General features: G+C 37.4%; 1 protein-coding gene across 27 annotated transcripts in view; it reads left to right on the top strand.

Annotated features, from left to right (window-relative positions):
* The window catches only part of NEB (nebulin), a 257274-nt gene that overhangs the window by 211945 nt on the left and 31602 nt on the right, over positions 1 to 13727 (top strand). For 21 of the 27 annotated variants that reach the window (XM_089659275.1, XM_089659269.1, XM_089659283.1 and 18 more), the window contains 4 exons: positions 10010 to 10108; positions 10739 to 10849; positions 11884 to 11988; positions 12848 to 12952. In XM_089659275.1, the coding sequence (XP_089515401.1) occupies positions 10010 to 10108; positions 10739 to 10849; positions 11884 to 11988; positions 12848 to 12952 (420 nt within the window). The remainder of the gene's footprint in view (positions 1 to 10009; positions 10109 to 10738; positions 10850 to 11883; positions 11989 to 12847; positions 12953 to 13727) is intronic. The other 6 variants (XM_089659448.1, XM_089659440.1, XM_089659316.1 and 3 more) reach the window with 2 other exon arrangements.

The raw sequence follows: 13727 nt of genomic DNA, 5'->3' as shown, positions 1-13727 counted from the left end.
TGGAGAAGGCTCTGGGGGTTCTGGTTCATAAGCCTAAAAATGGCATGCAATGCCAAGCTGCGTTTTCTAAAGCGAGCAAAATCCTCTCTTGTATTAAAAGAGGTATAGACTCCAGAGAGAGAGATATCATATTACCCCAGTACAAATCATTAGTAAGACCTCATCTGGAATATGCGTTCAGTTTTGGGCACCAATTCACAAAAAGAACATTGGAGAACTGGAGAAAATGCAGAGAACGGCAACCAAACTGATAAGAGGCATGGAGGAGCTCAGCTATGAGGAAAGATTAAAGGAATTTAATTTATTCTCTATTGAGAAGAGGAGATTAACCTCCCTGGCGGTATGATTATTTCAAATTTTTGGTGCTGAAAGCGGTACCTTTTTTTACATGGAAATATGTCGTTTTTTTATTGTAGGCCTGTAATTTAGGAATAACTCACTGAAATCTGTACGAACAAGAGTCTAGTAAACATTCCGGATATGATAAAACTTGAAACAAGAAATCATAAATTATAATTTAATAAATACTCATAAAAAATAATAATATAATAATATTAAATTTAATTCAATAATATAATCAAACCAAGAACACTGAACTTTGAAATATAGCGCCAAGTTCGCACATCACTGAGCAAAGTCGCAGAATCGTTTTTAGTGTCTGATGACAAATTTCCCCACGAATCATTATCATTCAATTCTGCAAGTGGTTCTGATTTACTATCTCTGTTCTCTAGCTGGTCTAAAACCGATTGTGACATAAAGGGACGCTTTTTGGACGCCATGGACTTTTCTAAGTTTCCAGGCAGAAAGAACAGTCAAAATGCAGGCAGGGCACAGGACAAAGCAGTAGGGACAAAATGTATGTGAAATGGTTTGAAACAGCAATGTTTTGCTATGAAATAATCGTTTTAAAAAAAATGTCATTTTTTAAAATGTTCAAATTTGCCGCCCGTTTCGGCGGCCGTACGTCCCGAAGTCACAGGGACCAGAACACGGAAGCCAGATGCCGGCATCGGCTGGAGGAGATAGCTGGGGACGCTGCAGGGGACGCATCGCGGGAGCGAAGGACAAGCTAAGCGCTGCAGGGAATCCCTGTGCAACGCTGCATGGTAAGCCTGAGTGTAGCTTGGGGTTACCGCTTTTGGTACTGAAACTCTACCCTGAGCTACACTCGGGAATACCGCTAGGGAGGTTAAGGGGCGATATGATCAACATGTATAAATACATCAGTGGTTCATATAGTGAATTCGGTGTAGTTATTCACCCTGAGGGGAAGGGGGCACTCTTTAAGTCTGGAAGAAAAGAGATTTAATCTCCACATACGGAAAGGTTTCTTCACAGTAAGAGCTGTGAAAATGTGGAATAGACTCCCTAAAGAGTTGGTTCTGGCCAGTTCAGTAAATTGGCTAAAAAAAAGGTCTGGATTCTTTCCTAGATACACATAATATAACTGGACACTAACATTTATAGGTAAGTTGATCCAGGGAATATCCGATTGCCTCTCAAGGGATCAGGGAGGAATTTTTTCCCCTGCAGGAGAAAATTGGATTATGCTTTGCTGGGTTTTTTTGCCTTCCTCTGGATCAACTGTGGGTATAGGATTATAACTTTTTTTTATGATTGAACTAGATGGACTTTTGTCTTTTTTCAGCCAGACTAACTATGTAAATATCTTTGGGACAGAGAAAGGAGATTGAGGACACCTCAATCTGCTTCTCTGCAACATCAGCAGCACAGAATGAATGGACAGCAATAGTTCTGTACAGAGATTCCTGTTCATCCACAAACTGAAGCATAGTACTGATCACTGACTGTCCATTCAGAAAAGGAAGGGGGTCAAGAAATTACATATTTACCAGCCTCTTCCCTGCTCTCCATTTTGAAAGTATCCCCCTGCATCAGCCACTGGGAGAGACAGGAGGGGAGAACCTGGCAGCGCTGGGGGTGGGGGGTCAGGACAGCACACGGGCCCGGGGGCAGTGGGACCTGGATAGGATGGGTGGCAGGGGCTGGATGTATGTAGAGGAACCAATGCCCTCCACTTTCCTCCTGAAGCCACTGAATGCCTGCGGGAGAGAGAGGAGGAGAATCAGGCTTTCAGCAGCTGCAGAAGGAATTGGTTTCTCTAAATGCTGCCCCCACCACCCCTACTATCCAGGTTTACAGGAGAGCCGCATGGATCCCCTGAAGTATTGGGTCAGGGTTGCAATTGTAACCCCTGTAGGTACACCCCTGATCTAAAGTATATTCAAACCGTGGGTAAATACGTAGCAAGCCCAGTATAATCAGCTTGCAGTCCACAATGCATGCAGGCCATATGTTGTGGATCCACAATAATTTATTTAGAACATGAAAATGTCTCTATGTATAAAGTTCATTTTATGATTCGTGTGGATTATCACAATAGAATAGTGCACGATAGTGCACGAAAAAAGGAAATGCATCACTTTAAATATGATTTTGGCTAATCTTTTCAGCTTTGTTGAAGGATTTAATAAAATATATAATTAAAAAACACAGTCACATAATACACATCTGAAGCATAAGATATCAGGAACTTGAAACGTCTCCACATACAGGAAAGAATACACATCCTTGCAGAAACGCCTCACACAATACAACACAAGTTGTACCAAAGTACAGGATAAACTTCTTAACTTCAGTTTGCTCTAATTGTTATTCTGGAATTGGAGTACATATGAGGGATAAAAACTTTCAATGCTTTCATTATACAAAAAAAAAGGCAAAAAAAAGATTGCAACAGGAAACTAGGGAGACAAGACAACCAAACACCAACACCCATCCAAAGTTGTAAATTGGAAACAGGAGAAAAAAAGAGAGAAGAGTTTTGGGGGGGAAATGAAAAAGGGAGTAGGAAGGGTATTATGGAGAAGGGAAAGGTGAAAATGCACAAATGGAAGTGTGTGGTCACCACTCCTCAACATCAGGTCTGTGTGAAACCCACTGAGTACAAGAAACTGAGGAACAGGTATACTATTGAAACATATAGGAGTGGTAGTCCTAGAAGAAACCATGTCTTTCAATGCTGCTCCTCTTTCCTTTTTAGAGAAGCTGTACGTGCCTGCATCTGTTGAATTTCATTCACCACAGAGATACAATTTTGTGGTATATAGACCCTGGCTGTGTTCACTAAGTGAACCAAGAGTGACTTTTTACAGTGGCTCCTGAATATGGGACCTAGATGCAGCAAAAATGCCTCAGATTGGTTCTCAATTTGGATGTCAATTAGTTTAAACACTAATTTTTGTTCTCCCAAAATTATCTGGTAAATTATCAGGCAGTCCCAAAAAATGTTAAGTAATGACCCATGTATCCTCTTACAACTCCAACATGACAGACATGATCCCTTTGTTTGTCTGTGAGAGTGAGACAGATCATGTTCCCATTTACTAAGGAAAGGCGGTACATACCCTTCACCTGGACGTGAAATGAGGTTATGTGAGCGCGAGAGTGCCTGCTACAAGGGAGAAACATCAGCACACTGGTTCTCAAGCAGAACACAGTTTCTTGTGGACAGTCTAGGGTTTGATGGTAGAAAGATAATGTTTGATCTGGAAAGAGTGCCAGGAATTCAGCGGTGGGGTTATCATGGCTTGCATTTCTAAAATGAATTTCCACCGGTCTGCAGTCATGAAATTTTTGAGCCAAAAGTGGTTGGTAGCTAGAAAAGGCCAAAATCATGGGTAGGAAGACCCTGGAGAGAAACCCATAGAGCCAATAACCAGAATCATAACATAAGGTCCAGTGGAGGAGGGAGAAATACAGTTCAATTCTGAAAGTAGTGTAATAGTAGTACCAATTAGTGGGTGCAGCTTAATGGAAGGAGGAAGCGTAGAATATTGCCATGGTAAAGTTTGTAGCAATAGTGAGACCATGTTTTGCCCAGACCTACACATCTTGTAAAGGCTGCGTGCTTAATCCAATCAATGATTCGAGTCATATGGACAGCTTCCTTGGCTGAAAAGGTTGGGAAGATTTAGTTATTTTATACTGATATTCAACAAGCCATACAGGTGGTTGGGCGGAGCCTAGCCCTGGCGGCGTAGGAGAGCACGGAGCAAGTGCTCTCCGAGACCACTACACTGCCCAGATGTCTGCAGAGTTGTGAACCGGGGACCTACCTGAGAGTGGTGGGGTCCGGAGTGGAGACAGACCAGAAACAGAATTGGTTAACCTGGAAGGTGTTGTTAGAATAGGAAAGATTCAACAAGGAAGTGGAAAAGGGAAACCGAGGGATATAATTGTCCAATTCCAAAAGCTGGGAGATAAAGAAGAGATATGAAGAAAGATTAAGGGAAGATCAATTGTTAAATATGGAGAAACGGACATACAGATTTTTGCAGATTTAACATCGGAAACATTATGGAGAAGAAGATCTTTGAAATCCCTGTTAGAGCAGATGAAAAAACAGAATGTGCACTATAGATGGGGTATTCCGGAGTGTTTAATCGGATGGAAGAATGGAGTTACAGCTTATTTGAGATTCCCTGAGGACTTAAGAGACTTCTGTGACAGACTTGATTTACAAATTATAGAGATTCCTGGTTGGGAGGATGAAGAAGGAGATTGTGAAGCTAGAGGAAAGGAAGATTGGCAGTTAGTTAGAAGAAGGAGATAGGGGAGGGAGGGTAGGGGGGATGGAGATGGTTTTTTGTTTTCCCTCCCTCTCCTCTTTTCCTTATGAGGTAGCTCCTTTTGGGTCTTAAGACTTGTTGGAACCATATTGAATCTATTAGATAGACCTGGGGTATCTAAGGTGGTGGGAAGTAGGGGATGCCGTTCATGGGTAGAGTTTAACCCCAAGGTGGTAAATCTATGGTGGGTTTTGTACCCTCAAAAGATTTATAGGCAAATTACAAGCCTAAAAAAGGGAAGGGTGATGAGTGGGAGGGGGAGGAGGAGGGTATTAAGATTGACATTCTGTGGGAAGAAAGGAGTAATAGGGGTAGAGAGGGAAGAGGAGAAGGTAGAGAGAAAGTAAAAAGGAAGATGGAAGATATACAGTTTATAACTTACAATGTAAACGGGTTGAATTGTCCAGGGAAAAGGTTTAAATTATTTAAGGAATTGCAGCATAGAACAGCTTCAGTGGTTTTCTTGCAGGAAATGCATTTTGAAATAGAGTCAAATGTTAGGTTGAACTCCAGATACTATCCATCATGGTATTATGATGATTCCACAATCAAGAGAGCAAAGGGGGTAGCCATAGGATTTGCAAAAAATATTAGGTTTGAGTTGGAGGATAGAAAGACCGATCCTGATGGGAGGTTCTTATTCCTAAAAGTTAAAAGACATTGAATGCACAGTTGCTAACATCTACTGCCCAAATAAGAAGCCAGAGATATTCTTGAAAGGAGTTTTAAAAAGATTGATGGATTTCAGAAAGGGATATTTGATAGTAGCTGGAGATTTTAATGTATGTATGGATCCACAAATGGATACAACTTCTTCTGTATAAAGGGAGGGGAGTAAGTCCCTGAGATTATTGAGGAAAGTGATAAGAGAATATCAATTAGTGGACAGTTGGAGAATCATGCACATGAAAGATAGAGATTATTCCTTCTTCTCAAGGGCTCATGAGACGTATTCTAGGTTGGATTACGTATTGATAGATTACCGATTAATTGACTCTCTGGTTAAAGTAACAATAGAGGTAATGTCCTTCTCGGACCACGCTCCTGTTGTAGTGAAAATAGGATGGGGAAGGAGGCCGCTAGGAGGTTCGGTATGGAGGTTGAATGAGGCACTTCTTCTGGATCAGGAAACGGAGCGGAAGATTGGAGAGGAGATTAGGAGATATTTCGAAGAAAATGAAACGGGAGATGTGTCGGTGGCTACAGTGTGGGAGGCCCATAAGGTGTATATAAAAGGAATCCTTATCGCAATTGGGGCAAGTAGGAAAAGAGAAAGGAGGGAGAAAATGATTATGCTCCTAAGGGAATTAGCTGAGTTTGAACAGTTGCATAAAAATAATATAGCAAAAGAGATAATGCAGAAAGTAAGAAAAAAGAGAGAAGAATTAGAGAATATGATGGAAGAGGAGAAGAGTTTTTAATAAAGTGACATGTGAAAGATATAGATGGGGGGATAGACCAGGAAACTTTTTGATGAGAGCTTTGAGGAAAAAGAAGAATAGGAATTATATAGATAAAATAAAAAACCACAATGGAGAACTGGTTCACTCGACTAAAGATATTGCGAAGGTGTTTAAGGATTATTATAGTAAACTATATAATATTGCCTCATATGATTCTATAAATAGGGATGGAACAGCAATTATTTAAAAAAGAAGGTTATACTTAAAAAACTCAGGTTTACCAAAATTAAATGAAAAACTTCTGAATTCCCTAGATTCTGAAATTACATATGAAGAAATAAAGATAGCATTAAAAAGCTGCATGACGGGTAAAAGTCCAGGGCCAGATGGATACACTGTTAGATACTAAAATAATACAGTGAATTGTTAATACCTAAATTGAAGTCCTACTTTAATGCCTTGGGGGGAGAGATGGAAATGCCACGGGAATCCCTGGAGGCTCAGATGGTCCTTATTCACAAGGAAGGAAAAGATGCCTCCCAGTGCTCAAACTATAGACCAATATCGTTATTAAACACAGATATGAAGTTATATGCAAAGATTTTAGCAAATAGGTTGAAAGATTTAATGCCCGAGTGGATACATGGAGATCAGGTGGGATTTGTTCAAGGGAGAGAGGGCAGAGATAATGGGTTGAGATCATTGCTGCTTATCCAGAAAAGTAGAAAGGGGAAGACTCCGGTGGTGGTGCTTTTAGTCGATGCGGGGAAGGCATTTGATAGAGTTAATTGGGGGTTTATGATGGATACATTGGAGGTCTTGGGAGTGGGAGCTAGAATGAGAGCATGGATAGGAAAGTTGTACAATGGGCCCTCTGCAGTGGTTATGGTAAATGGGGGGATGTCAGAGTCTTTTGGGATGACAAATGGCACAAGACAGGGTTGCCCATTGTCCCCATTGTTGTATGTTTTGTCCTTGGAACCACTGTTGTCAACAGTAAGGAAGAACTCAGATATAAAGGGAATATGCACAGGAAATACAGAACATAAGGTGGCTGCATTTGTGGATGATTTATTGTTTTATGTTGGAAATCCTAGGATAACGCTCCTTAATTTAATGAGGACATTGAAGAAATATGGAGAGTTGTCAAATCTAAAAATCAACCCCACTAAAACAGAGATATTAAATATAAATCTTCCAAATAACAAAAAAGAGGAGATACAAAGGGAGTTTCCCTTTGTGTGGAAAGAGAGAGAATTAAAATATTTAGGGGTAAAACACACTTCTTCATATAAAAACCTGTATAAATCAAATTATATATCATTGTTAAATGAGATCAGAGAGGAATTACAGAGATTAGGAGGAGGAAATCCGTCCTGGATAGGACTTATAAATTAAATAAAAATGGTAATAGTCCCCAAAATCCTATATAAATTCCAAATGGTCCCTATCAAACTTCCGGAGGTATATTTTAAGATAATTAAAAAGATGGTAACAAGATATATTTGGAGAAATAAAAAACCCAGGGTATCCTATGAAGTGCTAAGTAGAAATAAAGAAAAAGATGGTTTGGGAGTGCCAGATTTTAAAAGATACTATAAAGCAGTAATTTTAGCTAGAATATTTGATTGGACACATAATTTAAAAGGGAAAAGTTGGGTTACAATCGAAAATTCACTTAGTGGTAATAGTTTAAGTAAGAGTATATGGGTGCCAACACAGTATAGAGGTTTAAAAGAGAGCACGAGTGTGTATACTTTAAATGTTTTAAGAGTGTGGGATAAAATGCACAAGCAGATGAAGTGGGATTTTAACTCATTTTTAATGTCATTGAGGAAGTCAGAGTTTTTTCCACCAGGTAGAGAGGAAATCTCAGGAAAATGGATTAAGAAGGAGGATGCCCAGTTGAGAGATATAATGAAGGGAGTAGAATTGAGATCACTTAAGGATTTGGAAAAGGAAGAGGGAAAATTTTTTACTAAGATAGATATATGGAGGTATAATCAATTAAAATATTTCGTTGGGAATCTTCCTAAGCCCTTGAGATCTAAAAAAGATTGGAATTTGTTTGAGAGGCTGTTGGAATCATGGGAAGATTGGAAACATGGCACGGCTAAAATATATAAAATTCTCACTGAGTTAGATACAGTAAAAAAACTAATGTATATAGAAAAATGGGAAAGAGATCTGGGGGTGGAGATAGAGGAGGTTAAACAGAAAAACAAAATATATAGATTGATTCACGAGAATATAAGAATGCGTGAGGTGGAAACAAATTACAAATGTTTGATAAGGTGGTATATTACACCGAGTATAGAACACAAGATGAGTGGGGAGAAATCCCCTTGGTGTTGGCGGGGGTGTGGAGAGATAGGCACGATGTATCACATATGGTGGGAATGTCCAAAAATACAAGTATTCTGGAAGAAAGTAGTACATCAGATCAGGATGATCACGGAAATAGATGTTAGTCTAGACCCTGGAATCTGCCTTTTACATAGTACAGAATTATCAGTTAATAAATATAAAGAAACAGGTATATGGTACTTTTTAAATGCTGCTAAAAGTCTGATTCCCAAGTTTTGGCATAAAGTAGAGGCCCCAAAAGATGGATAGATAGAGTGGATCAGATTGGTAGGATGGAGAAATTATTCTATATGCAGGAGGATAGGTTGGGGACATATTACGTGAAATGGAAAAAATGGGAAGAGTTTAGATCAAAGGTAAAATGATGAAGAGGTGACTTTTATAAAGAAGAATACTTTTCTAGTCTTTTTTCTCTTCTCTTAGGAGGAGGATGAGAAGTGCAGGATGGAAAATAGGGGGGAGCGGGGGGGGAAGGGAAAAGGAGGTTATTTATTAGAAGGGTAGATGGGAGAATATAAGGGAAAATATGGTGAATGTTTGTTTTTATGAGAACGTAAAAGAATTTGTATTGTTAATTTTATTTTCCTACTTTGAAAAATTAATAAATATTTAAATAGAAAAAAAAAAAAACAGCCATAAAGCTTTTTATAACAAATCCCTTCATATGTAATTATTCACCACAGCATTAGTCGGTACCTGCAATATTCTAGGTTTAAGAATTTTTGTATTGGATTTTCTTTTGGAGGGGAGGTTATATCTGCACCCTTTTGTAGCAGCCTTTTATTACTGTCTGTGTCTCCATTGGGAATATTTTTCCTCACTATCTTTTCTGGTGGCCTCTTCCTACTCTATCCAAAATAAAAAAAACTGCTATGACTAGATATACATTTTAAATTGGTGTTCATGTCTGATGTATTTGTAATCCCCATATAAACGATGAGTATATTGGACGAATGATCATCCGTTTTTTTTTTGCATGCTAGTCTCATATCAAAAGTGAAGCAGTTACTAAAGTTATGAAAATTCTTGTACAACAGGAAGGAAATTCAGAAATGATGTAATGGATTTATATTGTATTTTCGGACAAAAACTTTACTGTTTAGACAAAACTCGTACGATCTGGTATCATACGAGAAAAATTTTCATGCTTGTCCCTTCAAATAATTTCAGATGAAAGCTGTGTACTAACAATCAGACTATCATAAGATTTCTTCAAAAGCAGTATTTTCTGCACAGATTTCTGATTGTGTGTGCTGGGCTTAAGAGTTGAGGTTGCTGTAGAGTAGCGTTTAAGCCTCTATTGCCGCGGATGGCTGGTAAATTATTGCTGATCAGTAAAGTGTTGGCTCAGTCCACAATACATTTGCATTCAGTATATAAGATCCAACAATTATAAGAAAAAAACAGTTACAAATAACATAGTGGAGCTGTTTGTACAATTTGAAATACTCTCTGGAACCTAATCCCTTGTTTTCTTTTTTACATACAGAGTTGGTATACTAGTCACAGTTGGTCTAAGAGTTTCATGAGTATTGTGTAAGCCTAGCAAACATTACTAATCTGAACCTTTGCTGCCAATTTTAGGCTGAGTATGCCAAAGGAAAGCTGTGGGGACATGGAGCAGCATCTTATGACACCCCCATCATGAGGACACTTAAGAAAGCTAATGATCTCACTAGTAATGTAAGATATGCATGTTATGCAACTGTGAATGCTATATTCTTGTGGAGATACACCTGGGGGACATTTATGAAAAGAGGTGCCAAAACACACTCTAGACCTTAGAGTTTTGCAGCTATTTTTATCTACTGAATAGTTGCTATATGTATTCCATGGCCCTTTTTGCTTAAATGCCTCCTGTGGTAATTTTGTCTGTTACATATTAGGATCTGAATATTGTTTCATTTGTGCATGGTCTCTGCACAACAATTGCAGTCTTGTCCAAAAAAATTATGTCAATTTATAAATACGTCAATTTATATCATGGCAACCTATGTGCTACAAATTGGTTAAAAAAGTGGAATCTTTGAGAGTTGCTATATCTTTAAAAAGTAACCAAGAAAAAATAGAAAAATGCATATAATTGACATAGTTTATTCTGTAAAATTGGGATAAGGCTTTGAAGCATGTATGAAGTAAAAAAATTTAAAGTAATACCTTATAAAATAACTTAAAATTTTATGTGAAATTTGTTGTTTATGCACATTATCTGTTTTAGGAGTTCCAGTCTGCTTAGCGATCCGTTTTGTGGGAATTTCCATTAATAATATGATTCCACTGAATTGTGTTTTAATTATTGTTTATTTTTTTCAGATAAAATACAGGGAACAGTTTTCAAAAGACAAAGGAAAGAAACCACAATATGATCTCAAGGAAGCCAAAATTTATGAAACCTTGAAAGAAGCAAACACTCTTGCTAGCGAGGTAAAAGTTTTACTATTTATACGAATATTAAAGTGTATGTCAGGGCAAAATAAAAAAATGTCTGGTACATCTTTGCAATACATTCTTATTTGCCATCTTCTATGGGACTTGCAGAACACTGCAAGTACAGAAAAATACCTTTTGAAATCCAGTGAACACCTAGCTTTCTGTATCAACTGACAACACACTGCCAATACTGCATTGGAATCCCAAGCAGCACTGTCAGTCTTACCTGCTGGACTGCAAGGGCGCCATCTATCCCCCCCCCTTCTCTCCCAGTCAACCCTGCACCATTATTTTTGTATGGACTATATAATACCTTCCTTTCTCCTTATCTGCATAACATAAATGGGGGTATTTTGTAGGCAGGGCTGACAGCACTGTTTCCTGCACAGCAGTGATATCAGCTTACGCAGGAAGTTAGGAGCTCACTGGATCAGCAATTATTTTTCTGTATCGGCAGCATTTTTAAAGAGACTAAACATGGGAACATATGCAGGTATTGTAGAAATGACTGATTTGTTTTTTTCTGTTTTGCTAAGAAACACACTTTAGTATATGTTAAAGCAAAACTATGTTTACCTTCTCTCAAGCGCTGTGGTGTCCCAGAGCTCCCTGCCATTTGCTGACATCTTCAGTTAGTCTGATTCTGGTTTGCTGATCTCCAGCCATTTTCATTGGCTGGGCCGAGATGACGTCACTCAAGTGCATGCAGAGGAGTTAATTTATCTCGGACCTGCCAAAACTGTACACCGAGCTGCGTGTGCACAGCTTATTGTACAGTGCGGACAGCATGTAAGAAACTATAATGCAGATGAGATGGTAGAGTTAATTTACTAAAACTGGAGAGTGCAAAATATGGTGCAGCTGTGCATGGTAGCCAAAAAACCTGGAAGCTGCACCAGATTTTGCACTTTCCAGTTTCATGAAATCAACCCCAGTATGTCTTTTTTTATTGAAAATCCTGCCTGTTCCCCATTTTTTCCCCTTTTCCTTTAAATAACATATTGTGCATATTTTTCTTTGTGCTGCAGGTGAAATATAAGGCAGATCTTAAGAAGCTTCACAAACCGGTTACTGACATGGCGGAATCTCTCAATATGCAGCACATTACCGGCACAAGCAAGCTAGCCAGTGATGTAAGCTAACAAAACATAATACTGTTCATAATAATTTCAACACTCACTTCCATTGTCTATAATAACTTACACTGATTTCTCTACTTTCCTCTTGGGCATCAATTGGTAGTTATCCTTTTTCTATTTAACCACTAGCTCATTATTGTCATTAATTTAGTTGCTCATATATAATATCTTTTAAAAAAGTATTAAACATAACTCCTAATAAAAATAGTTTTCTAACCTTTTTTATTTTAAATCTTATCCATCCCAGTAAAACTCTAACACATTTTGAATAATTTACATTTTAATACAATAAAACATTTTACATCATCGTATTAATGGTTTTATAAATAAACATTTTGACCTAATTTTTAATCATTAGCAGTTCAGCTTTTTTAAATAACCTATCTTTTTGCTTTATAATATGTGGCTTTTTATCATGGCATTTGAAGTGCTCATGTATATCCTGAAATGTTGTTTAAAAAGAAAACCAAGGATATCAAAATTATCTCTTAAGTTCAACTTTTATTTAATAATCATAATAACTGACAATATATGAAAATTACATAAAATATATATACATATGTATGCAAACAATATTAATTAATAATTATAAATGATAAATTATACATTGGTTTTAACTTTGATAGGATTCAGCCAGCTAATTATAATTTAATATGCCATAATATTGCTCGGATTTGGCTGAATTCTAAAGGATATTAATAGTACAGTATCATAATTATATATTTTTAATTATAGATGTATTTGATTTTAAAGTTACTTTAAAGTTCAATTCATTCAAATAATCTTGGTATCCAGTAGCATGTAGGGTAATTACTAGACTACATTTGAGGCAGTTTTTGACACTTTCCTTCAGTACCAGTACAAGAAGGAATTTGAGAAGAATAAGGGTCACTACCAAGTGGTGCCTGATACACTTGAACAAGTTCATGTAAAGGAGGCAACAGAACTACAGAGCATAGTAAGTTGAGTGTAATTTTTAATTATTGCTTATACTGTATTTCTTTTTATGAATTTTCTTTTAAGCCATGCAAACCTTAAGAGTCTGATGTACTAGAGAAGTCATTTTTATACTTCATGTTCATCTTAAATACCCAATCATGTCTAAAGGATTTTATTTTAATGTCCTGAAACCGTGAACAGATCAGACTTTAGCTGAATGTTATCTGAGTTGCTTGTTTACAAGAATATTTGATAGATGCTGACACTTGTGTTCGACATCTTCTGCTTAAGAATACCTTTACTTAGTATACTTAAAAATATTTATCTACAATGAGAACTTTAATATTTGCTATAGGCTAAAAGTTATGTTCCAGTGGGGCAAGTCATATTGAAGTAAAACTATAATGGTTTTGGTTAGTTTATTTTCATACTGAAATTTTTACAGTCCTCTAAACTATTTTATATATTTTTTTCATTACTTATGTAAAATGTACAAATTTTACAAATAAACTGTCAACCTGTCACTTAGAGGTGTCTCAACATACCTGCAGCCTTCTTCAATATTGTACAGTTAAATTGTGCTGAAAGTTTTGGACAGGCAAAGCTCGAATACCTATGGGTGGTGTCAGCTACAGGTCTTCTCTAAATTATTGCATAGTAATGAAAAGTAAAGTTGGGAGTTTTACCACTGACTACAATAGTTAAAGTAGAAGTCTGAACTAGAACTAACTAAGCTTAAAAATGCTATGCTAATTAAGATGTTTACACTTACTTATTCTCAGGGCTCTCTGGTC

The sequence above is a fragment of the Staurois parvus genome, unplaced genomic scaffold, assembly GCF_062004578.1.
Source record: "Staurois parvus isolate SC_StPar_1 unplaced genomic scaffold, SC_StPar_1.0 ptg000031l, whole genome shotgun sequence".
Lineage (NCBI taxonomy): Eukaryota > Metazoa > Chordata > Amphibia > Anura > Ranidae > Staurois > Staurois parvus.
The sequence above is the reverse complement of the archived record's forward strand: the minus strand, read 5'-3'. Positions and strand labels throughout refer to the sequence as shown.